Here is a 16,780-nt window from a genome sequence, read left to right on the forward strand (position 1 = left end):
AGTGTTCAGCTGACCTTCATTGGCATATAAAATACAAATAGTTTATGGATTTGCACACTTTTATAAAAGCATTCACGAAATGTAAACGAATTCATAAATGAGTAGAGTTCAAAAACGATAAAACCAACGGCACGACCAGCTTGAAATTCAAATGGTCTTTAATGAATTTACTTCGATAAACTAAAAACCGAAACGCCAGTAATACAGTGCAATACTCATACGGGGCAAATTAAGTGAAAATGAGGTGCCCATTGGTTAAGCACACATACATATACAAGTACATATACACATGTGAGTACATATATGAGCTCATTTATGAGTATTTACAGTTAGTTCGGCTGTTTCTAAGTTCTGGACGTTTAAAAAGTTAGTGTACAAAATTTAAATAAATTGAAGGCCACAAAACCTGTTTAATTATTCGACAGTAAATCAGAACGTAACTGGCACAAGAGAAAAATGTTCCAGAAATTTCTATAAAATTAAGGAATCTTCTTTTAATCGTTAGTTAGAGGCGCCTGGTGATACAACCGGAACTATCTTACCCTTAATCTTTAGATATTTAAATGGTATTAGACGAAGACATTAAGTACTCCTATGCCACAGGGCAGATGGCTACGGTATTCCTTACGGAAGTCTATGCCATCTTGAACATGCCATACGGGCTAATTGAGAAAAAAGTGGCGGGGTAGCAGTATTGGAATGTATAGTGACAGTCAAGCTAAACTGAGTCCAATGGTGGTCATATGCTGGCCCCATGGTTTGTGTCCTGTAATAATACCGTCCATCAGCCCAACGTCTTTCCTTCCGAGAGTTAGTAGAAAGTTTAACAGTTTTGTGTTCGGACTTATCACAAAACTCTTTGCACTTCTACAGCGTTCTAGACCGGACCATCGCTCTCTATGTAAATTGCATACATAATCGCTGATCCAATTCTTGATTCCTGCGGAACTGATTCCAATTATTGGCTCTAGCCCCCTGGGCTGAGCTCGTGCAGAGTAGTTAAGTGTTTTGAGAAAGAACCAAACAGGAAAATAATGGCCTTTCTGCTAAAGCTCAGCAGAAAGGACCTGAGAGTACTGGAGGGTGTAATCACAGAGCAAAACGCCTGTGGTCAGCATATGGCTGCCATGGGGCTCGTCGACAGCCCAGTACAGTTTTCTAATCCCATCAATTTTTTTCCATTACATCAATAGCTCTGATTGGCTGTAGATATCTCCCCGTTGAAGGTCTGAAAATGGTATCAATACGGCGCTTCAGTGCTACTTGGGAAGAGCCATACTGATACTTCAACTATTTCACCTACCTACTTAATTATTGAAAAATAGATCGAAAAATTATCGCTTAAATAAAACCTTTTTCGAGATGGAGTCTCAGAGGCTTCAAAATTTGTCACTCTTTGAGGACTAGCACTAGCAAGCAAAAAAATAAATTAAAATGGTCGAATATGGTATAAAAGAACATAATTGCGCAAGAACTCTCAGACTCCTACTAAATTTAATATGAGACCTTGGAAAAGATTTGTTTTCAATTCGTCGGTCAACTTTTTTCAATTTCTCGCATTTTACCATGGATAATTTTGTTGAACAAAGAGCTCGTTTGAAATTTTGCGTTGCGAACGAAATTTCGTGTTCCAATGCACTGAAAATGTTGCAAAAGGCATTTGGCGAATCTGCTCTATCAAGATCAAGGGCATACGAGTGATATGAAGTCTTTAATAGTGATCGTACAGTGGTGGAAGATTTGCCTCGTTCCGGACGCCCATCCACGTCGAACACCGATGAAAAGTGAAGAAAGTGAAAGAACTCGTGCTGGATGTCTAGTGAACTTGGCATTTCATATGGAATGGCACAACACATTGTGATTGATGTTTTTGGTATGAGACGCGTTATAGCCAGGCTCGTTCCAAAGGGTCTGAATTTCGCACAAAAACACCACCGAAAGACAGTTGCTGAGGAGACGATTTCTGAAGCCCAAAGTGATCCAACCTTCATGAAGCGGATATTTACTGGGGACGAGACTATAAGGTCTATGAATTTAACATGAAAACCAAGCAGCAATCGTCTGAGTGGTGCTTCAAAAATGAGCCGAAGCCGAAAAGATCGCGCCAAAGCCGTTCAAGGGTTAAAGTGATTTTGACAGTTTTCTTTGATTGTCAAGGCGTAGTGCACCATGAGTACCGTCCATCGAGCCAGACAGTCAATAAAGAATATTACTCGTATTTATTCGTTTTGAAGCGTTTGAGAGATGCAGGACGTCGCAAACGGCCGGAAATGTGGGCAAACAATTCTTGGATTTTGCATGATGATAACACGCCATCGCACCGAGCCCAAATTGTGCTGGATTATTTGACCCAACACCAAGTAAATACCATCGTGCAAGCACCGTATTCACCTGATATGGCCCCGTGCGACTTCTTTTTGTTTCCGAAGTTGAAGTTACCACTTCGTGAAAGGAGATTTCAGTCGATACAAGAGATCAAAGAGAATGCGACGAAGGAGCTGAAGGCCATCCCTTCGTCGGCCTACCAGGGGTGCATGAAGGACTGGGTTAAACGTTGGCAAATGTGTGTTGCTTATGAAGGGTCATATTTTGAAGGAGATAAAATAAATTTGCCTGAAATTTAACTCTGTTTTGTTTTATTTAAACATTTCCGGTATGATCATAGGATATGTGCTCATAATTATGAAAGTAATTTAAGTCAAAATTTGCAAAAAATAAGTTTATCAGTTATTTCAAACCGCATTAACTAAATTTATTCAACGTGATTTTTACGATATTGTCATAAATGAACCATTAGAATAACCAATGCTCTGTTGAGGAGTTAGTCAGGAAAGTGTTTAATACTGAATTTAACTTAAATTTCCAAGCTCCTTGAAAAGATGCATGCCAAAAATGCGATTTACTGAAGAAAAATAGGAGCATGAAATAATGAGGAAGAGAAATTACATCTTAGAGAAAGCCATGATGTACATTTACAAAATGCTGAACAAGCTAAAAAGTAAAAGAAAATTCGAGGAAATATCATGGGTTCTCACTTTATTTGAAAAAGCACTACCGTATCCTAAACTTTCTATTTCGTTAGCCTATTATAAGCGAAATATGTCCGTGTACAACTTGGGTTTCCATAATTTCCATGGGAACAACGTCAAGGTGTATGGATGGGATGAAACGACAGCTTGACGATGTGCACAGGAAGTAGTATCGTGCATTTTAGGCCATATGCAGGGCAAACAGGCTCCAGCACTCGAAGTGTAACCAATTAAAAAGACCATAAATTTAGTGTAGAAAATTACTTTTATTCAATTCAATGTAAAAAATGTGTGAAAAGAATCAATTTAGTTTTGCTCGATATGACCACCTTTTGCCTTAACTATGGCCTTGAGACGGTCCAGAAACGAATCGCAAGCTGCCCGAATGTGACTTGCAGATATTTTGGCCCACTCGCGGAAAATGGCATTTTTCAGCGCCTCGAGACTGGTGAATCTTTTAGTTGCTCGCCAAAATGGCCATCGGATTCGCCCCTGGTGAATTTGAAAGCCATTGTGTGGACGTTATGAAGAACGGAGCGTTGTGTTTTAGCCATTCTTGGTTCACTCGAGCTTTGTGAGATGGTGCCGAGTCCTGTTGAAACGTCCATGGTCTGCCACCGAAATGTTTATCTGTACACACACAAATTACTTTTACAACCCTGAGCATTATTATAGAAAAGTGTAGAAGAAGAAATACGTTTTCGATAAAACTCACTAGAAGAGTCCACAGCAAGAAGAGTAAAAAATGCCGCGGGCGAACCTGTATTTTGGCTGCAAATGCAATGGAGGAGATTCTTGAAAAATTAACCGAATAAAATCTTCTTCCATAAAACTTCTTCAGATCATTCTAAATTCCACATTTTGGATCTTTCACCTAAAAGGGAACACCAAAAATATACGAAAATGTTAAGCTACTTCCATTGGACACCACCACTAAAGCGGTGAAGGTAAGAAACACATTTAGATATTACGTACTTACTAAAAATATATCTCTCCGGTTTTTTAGAAACATTTTAAGAATTTCTAAAAACTCGAAATTATAAAAAAACTCGAAATTATAAAAAAAAAAAAAATGGATTTTTTTAATTAAGAAATGTTCACGAATCATTTCATTAAAGTTATTGTTTCAACGTATAGTTCTTTATTGCTTTAAGTCATTTATAGGGCACTCAGTTTATTTTGAAAATGGTCTTAGTCAATTCCAACTTTAAAAACAACATTTTCGTGTGAAATTCGCACAAAATTTCTTACTCATAATAAATTTTGGTTAATCAAGAGTAATAAATTTCTAAATAAAAAGGGCGCAAACGCAATTAATTAAATATCTCGAAATATAACGAAAGCAGCAATTATTTCAAAATTGATTGGCTTGGGAAAATATTATAAAATTGCAGTAAATACTGTAATATAATATATCAATTATATGTATATACATAGTATTGATGTACCTATGTATGTTATAGTGATAACTGTGCATAAAAATAAATTATTTTTATTCTTGTACCAATCTTAAATACTCAAACAAATGAGTTATACTCCAAGTCTTTTACCACCCCAAGTCCTTTATTTCGCTTTGAAGTGAAGACAATTTTATTGAAGTATTTTAACTTTTACTTTCTGCAACACAAACTCAATTCTTTCTCACCAACCTACAAAGAGATGACTTGAGCGCCGAAAAATCACTCTCACTTTCACTCAGCTCTACTCATTTCCCAGCGAATCCAAGCTTCACGAGAAAGCTGTGTTCAATTTGTGGACTCAAATTTTGCATTATCCACACTCTTATCATGGCCACAGCCGCTCCACAAGCAACACTAACAAATGAGGAAAGGCCGATGCATGCGCTCGGCTTGGCTCTGCTCTACTCAGCTGAGCTCACCTCTACCGTGTTCGTGTGGGGCGAAACCTATGACGTTTGTTGTGAACGCAGTAAACGCCGTCTCAACCTACAACACAACAGCAGCGATCTTTAGCTATTGGTTTGATGCTTGTGGCACGCAATTTGCGATTTGCTATTAGGGTTTTTTTTTCACTTTGCAACTGCATTTGTGGATTTTCGTTTGTGGCGGCGGCGGCGACGGCGGCTCAGCTTCGAGCTAGGCTATAAAAGCACAATACATGCGGGAGGACGCCACCAGTTGAACGCGAACGGGCATTCGGAGATAATCGTGGACGTTGAATGGCAGTAACAACGACAACAACAACAACAATAGCAATAGTAGCAGCTGAAGAGGAAGTGCTCGCCTTGTGGATTAACTAAATAGTAGAAAATAGTGATTGTGAATGCTGAATGCTGAATCTGAATTTAAGCATTGTGAACTAAGTAAATAAGTGTGTGAAGAGTGGAGAGGGTAGAAAGAGCTAATTAAGTGGCATATGTACATAGAGACATACATACATACATGAAACACATAAATACTACATACACAAGCGTATAAGCATTTGTGTCCGCATCTACACACATACATACATATAAACTATTATATTTATGCAATACAACGCGAGACTGGATGTGTGTGTGTATGTGCATTAATTAATTGTGCACTATTTAATGGCCAAAGGACTTAATTAAAAGTTGTCGGAAGAGATTCGAAAAATATATACGGAAAGTGTGCAACGGTGCATCGGATTTTATGCATAAAAACTACAATAAATTATCAGAGTTACAAGCAGAAGGAAATACAATAAGTTATTCAATACTTCAAATACTAATCAAAGAAAAAAAGAGTCGATTCGAGTGAAAAAAGAAAGTGCACACAACATGTCGTTAGAAGTTCTAAAGGATCACGCCCTCATTTCGCCTAGCAGCGTTTTCTACTTCCTCTTGCTACCCACCTTTCTGCTATGGCTGACTTATTGGCGTCTATCCCGACGCCATCTCTACAAGTTGGCAGCCCGACTACCTGGACCGAAGGGATTGCCCATCATTGGACATTTGTTAGACGTATTCGGACCGGCATCATGTAAGTGGATGTTAAGGAGATTACTGTAGAATGTGTTGCATATTTGTATATTGACTTTTATAATTACAATTACATTTTGATTAATTTGAAATTATTCGTGGTTATTGATTTCAATATTAACTTAATCTCCTTGCAGTGAATTATAATATAATTATCAATACTTTGTAATCAATTACTTTTGATTACAATTATTTTGAAATTAATTACACTATTGATTTAGTTAATACTGAATTCATTATTGATGTGATCGCACTGCAATCACTTATAATATGATTACCATTACTTTGTAATCAATTACTTTTGATTACAATTATTTTGAAATGAATTACAGTGTTGATTTATTTTATACTGAATTGATTATTAACATTAATGCACTGCAATTACCATTACTTTCTAATCAATTACTTTTTAATTACAATTGTTTTGAAACTAATTACATTATTGATTTATTTTATACTGAATTTATTATTAATATGATCACACTGCAATCTCTTATAATTTGGTTACCATTACTTTGTAATCGATTACTCTTGATTACGATTACTTTAAAATGAATCAACCTACTGTGATTAATTTTATACTAAATTCAATGTTAATTAAATCGCCTTGTAATCACTTATAATATAATTACAATTACTTTCTAATCAATTACTTTTGATTACAATTATTTTGAAATTAATTACAGTATTGATTTATTTTATGCTGAATTCATTATTAACTTCATTGCCTTGCAATCACTTATAAGATGATTACCATTACATTAAAATTAATTTTATACTGAATTCATTACTAACGTAATGACATTATAATCACTTATTTTGTGTTAACGAATTCTTTGTAATTATGGAACCACAGAACTTAGCGTTAGTTGCTCCACCTGAAATAACCAGCATCCATACTGAACTTCACCAGGCATTTAGTGTCGATGGCCCGGTTGAGAAATTTTGTTGCTTAATTCTTAACTTCTGAAGCGCTTTACAAGGTACAACCAACAGGTTAACAAATGAAACAAGCTTCCCCCAGCTAAGATGTAGGGCAGCTAACAAATTAGCAATCGCAATGAGTGGATCGCATCCTCGATGGCACTTCTGCCTAAAATACAGCCAATCGATTTATTACACATTTCCCACTAGCGTAAAGCAAATAGCATCCACGGCAAATTGAAATTGTATGCACTTGTGGTCCGAGAGAGAATTTCCACTTAAAAACAAATAACTGAGTGGATTCTATATTAAATGTGGACAGGAAATAATAGACTACTTTGACGTCACATGACATGATTACACTACGTAGCCTTTTCAGTCCTGTTGTTGTTGTAGCAGCATAAACATTCCCCGTGCATATACGAGGAATACTGCTGAAGTGACAGTCCTTGGCCGGATATAAATCCGGGTCGTTCCAGTTACGTAGTCCTCAGAGGCGTTGCTTGACAATGTTTGACTACAGTAAAAGTTTTTCGTGTAAAAAAAGAGCAAAAGTCACTTTTCAGAACTAACCAAGTCCAACTGTGCATTAAAATTCCATCGTAAGCCTTGGGTTGCGTCTAGCTGGACAACAAGTATTGTACAAGGTGGCGAAAAATTAATTATCCAATTAATTATCTAATTTTTTTTGTGTTAAATTTTTTTTCGAATTTTTTTTTTTAATTTTAAATAAAAGAATTTTTTTAATTATTTATAATTATTTTCATTTATTTTTAGAAATTTTTTTTATTTTTTTTAATATTTTTTTTTTAATATATAATATTATGCAAAAAATCACTTTGCATCAATTTGGGTAGTAATTTTTGATACGAAGTTTCCACACGTCGATCGTTCACAAACTTCTTCGAGATAAAGTGTTTCAATATTGCCACATATTTCTGATTAAAGGCCAAAAATGTCTATCGGAAAATGATGTAAATTCTATAATTAACTGTATTTCGTTTGAGATTTTGTAAAGTAATTTTTGTTATTAAAATTTTTTTTTTAATATTTTTATTTTTATTTATTTATATTTATTTTTTGTACGTTTTTGTAATTTTTTTTTTTAATTTTTTTTTGTAATTATTTTTTGTTTTAATTTTTTGAAATTTTTAATTTTTATTTTTTTTGTAATTATTTTTTGTTTTAATTTTTTGAAATTTTTAATTTTTATTTTTTTTTTTTATTTTTTTTTAACTTTTTTTATTTTTTAATAACTGAAATTCTCCAAATAATCATTTTGCTTCAATTTCGATAGTAATTTAAGAAAAAAAAGTTTCCAAATAGTTAATATTGCCACATATTTATCGTTAAAAGCAAAAAATGACTATTGAAACAATAGAAATAGAATATGCATTCTAAATTTCATTTATGTTTTTGTTATTTTTTTTTTATTTTGATTTTTATTATTTAATTTTTTTTTGGAGATTCGTTTTTTTTTTTGTTTTTTTTTTGAAAATTTTATGTTTCTTTTAATGTTTTTAATTTTTTTTGTTTTTGTTATAATAATTTTTTTCACAAAACTATTTTTTATTAATATTTACAAAAAGGCAAAAAAGTCTGTAAACAATAGAAATAGAATATGAGAATTCTAAAATTCATTTATATTTTGGTTATTTTTTTTTTAATTTTCTCTTTATTTTCACTTTTATTTTGTTTTTTTTGTTGATAAAATTTTTTTTTAATTTTAAATTTTATGTTTTTGTAAAGTTTTTAAATTTTTTTTTATTTTCATTTTTATTATTTAATTTATGTTTTCTTTTCTAGATACATTTTTTTTATAATTTTATGTTTTTGTAAATTTCTTTAAATATTTTTCCTTAATTTTTTTGTTAATTTTTTTTCCAAATTTTATTTTATAAAATTATGGTTTTAATTAGTATTTGAATTTGTTTTTAATGTATAAAATTCTTCAAATAATCACTCTGCAGTAATAAAAAAAAACTTAGTTTTATAGAATGAACAAAACCAAAAAATTTCTATAAACAAAAAAAGCGAATATGTAAATTCTAAATTTAATTTATATTTTTGTTACTTTTTTCTAACTTTTTTTTAATTCTTATTTTTTTGTTTTTTTTTTTTTTTTTGTTTGTATATTATGTAAATTTTTTTTTTATTTTTTTTTTTATTTTTAAACTTTTATGTTTTTGTAATTTCTTTTAATTTTTTTTATTTTTTTATTATCATTTTTATTAATTTATCCTTTTTTTTGTAGATAAAATTTCAATTTTCTTTTTAATTCTTAAAATTTTATGTTTTTGTAAATTTCTTGAAATTTTTTTTAAATTATTTTTTAATTTTTTTTCTTGTTAATTTTTTTAAATTTTTTTTTTGTATTAAAGTTTAGTTTTAATTATTATTTGAATTTCTTTTTAATGTATAAAATTCTTCAAATAATCACTTTGCATCAATCAGAAAAAAATTTAATTTTATTGAACGAAAAAAAAGGCAAACAAATTCTATAAACAATAGAAATAGAATATGTAAATTCTAAATTTCATTTATATTGTTGTTACTTTTTAATTTTTGTTTTTATTTTCATTTTTATTAATTTTTTTTAGATAATTTTTTTTTTTTGAAACTTTATGTTCATGTGAACTTCTTTTATTTTTTTTTATTTTATTTTATTTTTTTTTAATTTTTTTTTATTTTTTTTATTTGTTTTATTACAATTTTGTTTTAATTAACATTTGAATTTTTTTTAATTTTTTTTTTTTTATATTTAAAATTTTATGTTTTTGTAAATTTCTTTAAATTTTTTTTTTTTTTGGTTAATTTTTTATTCTTTTTTAATTTTGTTTATTAAAACTTCGTTTTAATTATTATTTGAATTTGTTTTTAAAACTCTTCAAGTAATCACTTTGCATCAATCAGAAATAAATTTAATTTCGTAGAACGAAAAAACATTTCCAAATCTTAAAATTTAATATTTACCCCCAAAATATATTTTGGATTGCACTGCAACTCGTAGAAAATAGTGCAAATGCCAATGTGGCAGTAAATCAGAAATTTAGTTTTAAGTTTACGAAATTAATGCAAGAAAAAAAAAACAAAATATAAATCATTTTAATGGTTGTCACTATCAAATTTAATTTTTCATTCCTCCCTCTTTCACAGCGGTTTTTAAGACTGTTATCCGCAAGAGCTCTGAATTCGAAAATATCGCCAAAATGTGGATCGGCCCACAGTTGGTCGTTTTCATTTACGATCCACGCGATGTCGAAATATTGCTGAGCAGCCAAGTCTACATTGACAAGTCCTCGGAGTATAAGTTCTTCAAGCCGTGGCTAGGCGATGGTTTGCTGATTAGCACAGGTAAGGAATTAAATTAAAAAATTAAAAAAAAAATTAAATAGCACCATTTGATTCGCATACATACATACATGCAAGTAAACGCATAAACAATTTCATTTTCCTAAAAATGGACAGTTGGTTCACCTCAACATGAATTTCTACAAATTTCCTTTGAAGAGTTTTACAAATTTTCGGCGCCGCATAAATCACTTCAATAATTATTTTGCTAGCCAAAATATTTGCACAATTTTGAATTTTCATTATATTTTATTTCGTTTCTATTTTACGATGGTTTTGCAGTCAAATAAACAAATTAAAGTCAAATCATTAATACTTAGCAAATTTGTATGGCGCTGCGTCGGCGGCGTCGACGGCCATTTGACAACATAATAACCTAATAAATAAGCCGAAGCGACAACAAATTAAAAGCGCAGCGTTTCGCTTCATGAGGAAATGGGGAAAGTATGTATGTGCATATACAGATTCAGGCATACCGAGCTATGCATGTATGCAATATGGCTGTGTGTATGTATTGGTGTCTATTCATAAAAATGCCTTCGCATGCATAAATTTGTAAACGTGTTTATAATTTGTACGCAAATACTATATAGTACGTGTATGTGTGCGAGCGAATGTGTATGTGTACGAGCAAGTGTATGTGTGTGTGCTTGTATGTGTGCGCTTAGAGAGATTTGTTGAAAAGCGTTGCAATGGCATTCACTAAATACTAACATGCGTGGGTTGCCCGCGTTTTTATAAATTACATACATGCACACATACATACGTACATATAGTACATACATCCATACACATACATACATATAAAAATATAAACGCTGACATTATTTCTTCTAATATGTGTTGCGCGTGATGTTACCCTGCAGCAATGGGAATTAGTCAATAAAGACTCGGGTGCCTGAACTAGAATTTCATAACTAGTTTTAAACTACTGTAATGGTAACTGGAAACGAAGTAGTTACAAAATGACCACTTAAGGACGCTTCTAAATATTCTACCAACATGTCTACATCTTAAACAGAGCCGGCATAGAATAGACAAGTAGAAGATGTAACTGCCAGGACTGGGAACGACTTAGAACCGAACTTCAGTGTTCGTTTGTCCCACAAAAGAAACTAAGAATCTGATAATGCTTCAAGCACTTTTCGAGAACAAAAGGTTCAAAAACTGGGCATGGAAAAAGTATTTGACATCTCCTAGTAACTCTCATTTAGAGAAGCTTAACAGCTGCATACCTTCACACCAAGAATGGTGGATGAGATGATTTGGAGATTGTGAGATAACTCTGACTTATACGAGGTGTGCCTTTTATATTTCGGGACTCGGCAACCCTGGTGTTGCAATCTGGCAACTGACAGCTGTATCGCAAAGTTTGACATTTTTTGGCTTTTACGTACTCAGAACATTTTGAAATACCAGCGCTATTTGTGTTGTTTACAGTAACTTAAAAGATTCATCTCGGTCCAAAAATGTAATTAAATCGTGAACATTTTCGTGCGATTATTTTTTACTTTCGACGCGGATTAACCCAGCAACATTGCATGGATGAACTTAATTCATTTTTTGGCGATGAAGCTCCATCAAGGTCCAGTGTTTATCGATGGTATGGTGAATTCAATCGTCGTCGTAGTTCACTTCAAGACGAATTTCGTGAAGGTCGTCCAAAATCAGTTGTTGTTCCGAAAACCAATGATGCTGTGCGCGAACTGATATTGCAAGATCGTCATGTGACCTATCGTGAGATTGAGACAATCTTAGGCATTAGTGGGACCAACATACATTCAATATTGCATAAACATTTGACTGTCAAAAAAATTTGTTCGCGTTGGATCCCACACAATTTGTCAATCGCTCAAAAAAAGGCTCGTCAATACTCAAAAAATACGATCGCGGGGCTTCGAAACACGTCTATGACATCGTGACAGGTGATGAATCATGGATTTACGCGTATGAGCCCGAAAGTAAACAGCTGTCGACTGTATGGGTGTTTCAAGATGAGCCAAATCCAACAAAAGTTGTTCGCGCACGAAGCACTTCCAAGCAAATGGTCGCTTGTTTTTTCGGAAAACCACTAGAACAACGCAGAACAGTAAATTCTGAGTGATACACAACCATTTGTTTGCCAGTTGTCTCCCAAGAAATTAGGAAAACCAATTGCCAAACACGGATCACTCTTCACCAGGACAATGCGAGCTCTCACACATCGGCTCAAGCAACTGCATTTTTGAGCACCCAAAACATCGAATTAACGGGTCATCCGCCGTATAGTCCTGACTTGGCACCGAATGACTTTTTTTTATTCCCGTACGTAAAAAACAAACTGAGAGGTTAACGTTTTTCGACACCTGGAGAAGCGGTTGCGACATTCAGAATGCATGTTTTGGAGGTACCTCATTCAGAGTGGCAAAAGTGCTTCGACAATTGGTTCAAACGCATGCAAAAGTGTGTAGATCTTCATGGAGAATATTTTGAAAAACAATAGAGTGATTTTCGATGATTAAAATATGTTTTTGTTCTCTAATCCCGAGATATAAAAGGCACCCCTCGTACGCCATAGCGAGCCTGAGAGCGCAATAGTGCTCGCACATTTCACACATATTCTTACGCTTTTCCAACCAATGTACTAAGTATGGATGTAGTTCATGCTCCTCCTCTTCTGGATCTCTTAAGATTCAACAATGAATCCAAAATATTTGCGGAAGAGTGACCTGAAACAAAATTTTTCCGTCTTACCATAAATTTTGTATTTATCCCTTCTCTCTATCCTTTCTACTGTAATCTATCCGGGTGTAGTATAATGGTCTACCTAACTGAGTGCTTGAACTTGTCCAACCCTCCTCAAGCTCTTTTTTTATATGCTTGTTCACTCCGCTCGGCAGCATAGGGCCTCGACAAGACTATTCCATCGTAAGCGGTTCTGGGCTATGGTTTTTCCGTCGACCCATGTGATGTCCGCATCTGCTAGCTCACGAAACATCGACCTTCTCCAAGTAATCTTTGGCCGACCACAAACTCTGCTCCCTTGCGGGTTCCAGTCCAGCGCCATTCTTGTGATGCTATCTGATGATTTTCTAAGCGCGCGACCTATCCTTCGCCAATTTTTCCATTTGACTCAACATTGGATGGGCTCCTCATTCGTAGATCTCCACAGCGCGCCGTTGCTGGTGGTGTTCGACCAAAATATTCTACAGATAATGCGGAGGCATTTGTTGACGAAAGATTGTAGCCTCTGTGTGATGATGTTGGACACCAATCATGTATCACTTCCATACCACAATACAAACTTGACACATGAGCTGAATATTCGCAATTTAAAGCGCCTGAAGATTTGCGAACTCACCCATACTATATGCATTCGCCCGAACGACGTCCTTGCTTTGTTTAGCCTGCAGCTGACTTCTTCATCTGCTACACTCTCTATCGTGATAGTGCACCCGAGGTAGGAGAAGCTTTCGACCAATTCCACCTGGCACCTGTCAACCATTATATGACTTACTTTATTGTGATTGTCTCTCATAGCCTTCGTCTTAACGATGTTGACCTCCAGTCCGACAGTGCGGGTCAGCGTAACTAGTCTGCCCACCTTGGCTTACATGTCACTGAGTTTGTGAGAGAGGAGGCAGATGTCATCGGCGAAGTCCAGGTCCTCGAGATTTCGGGTGAAACTCTATACGACGTCTCTTTTGTGCAGGGTGAATTGGCTCATAACGACGTCTAGGATGATGGCGAAGAGAAGCGACGACAAAGGACAATCTTGCCTTACGCCTGCCTTGGTGGTAAATGGGTCGCTGATGTTGCCGTTGTAGAGCACTGACAGTTTGAAGTTCACGTAAAGGGCTCTGTTGAGGCGAATTATCTTGGCGGGAACTCCCCTTCTACTCAACGCCAGCCATATTGAGTTTCGTTTGATTGATTCAAATGTCTTCTTGAAGTCGACGAATAGCATGTAAAGCCGGGAGCGCCACTCAACTGATAGTTCTACTAGTATCCGAAGAGTGTTGGCTTGATAAACACAGCTTCGGCGAGGGAAAAATCCAGCTTGTTCAACCCTTAAGGAGCGTTCGATACATTGGAGTCTGCCTTTTATGATCTGGACTAGAATTTTTAGATGGAGTTTATTCCTCACCAGTTACTGCAATCCCGCACATCGCCTTCCTTGGATAGTTTTACAATGATGTCTTTTGTCTAGGACGGAGGCAGCTTTTCATTCTCTCAGGTGGTGGTGATGTGGGGATGCAGAATTTTTGCTAAAACTTGCGGTTCGGCGAACAGTAGTTGGGGAAGTATGCCATCTGCGCTCGCGTTTTTGTTAAGCTTCAGCCATTACATCTTTGATCTCCGCTAGACTAGCGCAACATGTGGTTATTTTGCTGCCCACTTCGAAGCTAGATTCACTGCTAAGAGCGATGTTGCTAATTTCTTCAAATTATTCTTTCCATCTACGAATCTGGTCATCATTGGAGATTAGTAAAGCACCATTCAGATCTCTGATTGATTGGTTACAATTACTTTGCTGGTTGCTTCAAAGTGTTCTTTCCATCTACGGATCTGATCATCATTGGAGGTCAGTGAGGCACCATTCAGATCTATGATTGGTTGGTTACTATTACTCTGCCGGTTGATTAGACGGCCAACTATGCGGTACAGCTGTCTCATATTGTTTGCTCCTGCTGCCGCTTCAGCATTGCTAGATGAGATTTTAGTCAACTTTCTCTTATCGTTTCAGGCCGATTTCTTTCCTTGCTTCGCCGTCTCTCTGTACGATGACCGAAATGTGTGTATCGAGTTGTTTTTCGTTGGGTAGGGTTTTCTCCAGGATTTGTCATGTTGTGAAGATCTGTATTATGGTGGATTTACTAGGTCTAAAGCCGCACCGATAAGGCCCAATCAGTTTGTTGACGATGGGCTTCATTCTGTCAAACAATACCCTCGACAGGACCTTGTAAGCGATGTTAAGCAGGCTTATCCCGCGGTAGTTTTCCCAGATTGCAGAATCCCCCTTCTTATGTATTGGGCAAATCACACTAACAAGCAGCTACTAATAACAGAAGGACTAATATGGGAGCCTACAGAGTATCGCGTCTATCATTCCCCAACTCACAATGAACGAAGAATACGGAACTCGTTACTGAGGCTCTCATAAACGAATTTATGTTTTCTGAAGAGAATACGAAAAGAACACTGGCTTATTGGCTATTTGGTCTCGAGGTTTGAAGCCCCGAATAATGATTTTCGGAGGAGCTATAAATATAAAGTATAAGTAGAGTCCATTCAGTAGTTGTTCAGGTGCAAATACCGCGAATTTCGAGGAATGTGCTTCAGAGGCTCCGAAGCAGTTTGGTTAGATTCTTCGAGGCTCCGTTTAGTTAAGTTAAGTTCTCGCTAGAAATGGTTCTTAGAACGGAATAGTTCATGGACATGTAGGGAGCGGAGTTGGGAAATATGTCTGGGCAATAGCAAAAGCGCCTCTATGTCCATTTAGTGAACTCTTTCTAAGAGCCTGCCCATCCAAGCGATAGGCTCACCTAAACTAATCTATCCAATTTATAAAGAAAACCAAGCCACATTTGAAAATTTGAAAATATTACATTAATTTTTAATAAACCTCTCATTTTCCAGGTGCGAAATGGCGTGCTCATCGTAAGCTGATAGCTCCAACATTCCACTTGAATGTGTTGAAGAGTTTCATTGATCTATTTAACGAGAATTCACTTCATGTGGTGCGTAAATTGCGCGCCGAGGGTGGAAAAACATTTGATTGTCACGACTATATGAGCGAGGCGACAGTGGAGATTTTACTCGGTAAGTATTCGCAAAATAAAGTATGTACATATGTGTGTGTATGTCTTTGTGAAATCGTAGTCTCCACTCAGCTGGAAGCTAAAAAACCAAGTTTGTGTCATCAGTTAGTTATCAGCTCAATGTGCTCGGAAATTTAGGTAGACACTCTAGTAGACCATTTGAAAAAGTTTGTATGCACAGTTAAACACACTCAAACACACACATACACACACATACATTTAATATTATTAATGACTTGACTCATTCATAAGTGGCGGGTTGTGTTAAAAATAGCCCATTTCAAAAGAAAATCTTTCAAATGATATTTATTATACAGATATAAAGTCAGGTGAATGGGCTGCCTGTCGTCTCCGTCTAAGTTATTCTCATGGAAATTTTTCTTCGACTTAGATAAATAAACAACAACAAAATGTACTCGTACATTTTTGAAGACATTTTATTTTTGCAATTCATTGGGACAATATATGGATATTTATTTACTCATAAGTGCATACCGCTTTACTAATTTCCATGTGTATGTATGTACTGTAAATGCATAAAGCTTCAACTAGTGGTGCCATTCCTTAGCCATAACCGTAACCATAGCAATCAGCTGTTCGGATCAAACATATGGGCATCACTCTAAACGATTATAGGTGCCGCACCATTTTTATTTTATTTTTATTTTTGGTGGGTAGAGTAGGGTTCAAAATGCCTTCACACTTACAGCGAC

The 16,780-nt window shown here is 35.2% G+C and overlaps 1 protein-coding gene across 1 annotated transcript in view; it reads left to right on the plus strand.

Annotated features, from left to right (window-relative positions):
- The first annotated feature begins 5,178 nt into the window (after window positions 1-5,178).
- Window positions 5,179-16,780, plus strand: part of LOC129237354 (cytochrome P450 4g15) — a 32,361-nt gene continuing 20,759 nt past the window's right edge. The window contains exons 1-3 of the mRNA XM_054872042.1: window positions 5,179-5,992; window positions 10,072-10,269; window positions 15,886-16,068. Coding sequence (XP_054728017.1) covers window positions 5,791-5,992; window positions 10,072-10,269; window positions 15,886-16,068 — 583 coding nt within the window. The 5' untranslated portion in view covers window positions 5,179-5,790. The remainder of the gene's footprint in view (window positions 5,993-10,071; window positions 10,270-15,885; window positions 16,069-16,780) is intronic.

This window comes from Anastrepha obliqua, chromosome 2 (genome assembly GCF_027943255.1).
Source record: "Anastrepha obliqua isolate idAnaObli1 chromosome 2, idAnaObli1_1.0, whole genome shotgun sequence".
Taxonomy (NCBI): domain Eukaryota; kingdom Metazoa; phylum Arthropoda; class Insecta; order Diptera; family Tephritidae; genus Anastrepha; species Anastrepha obliqua.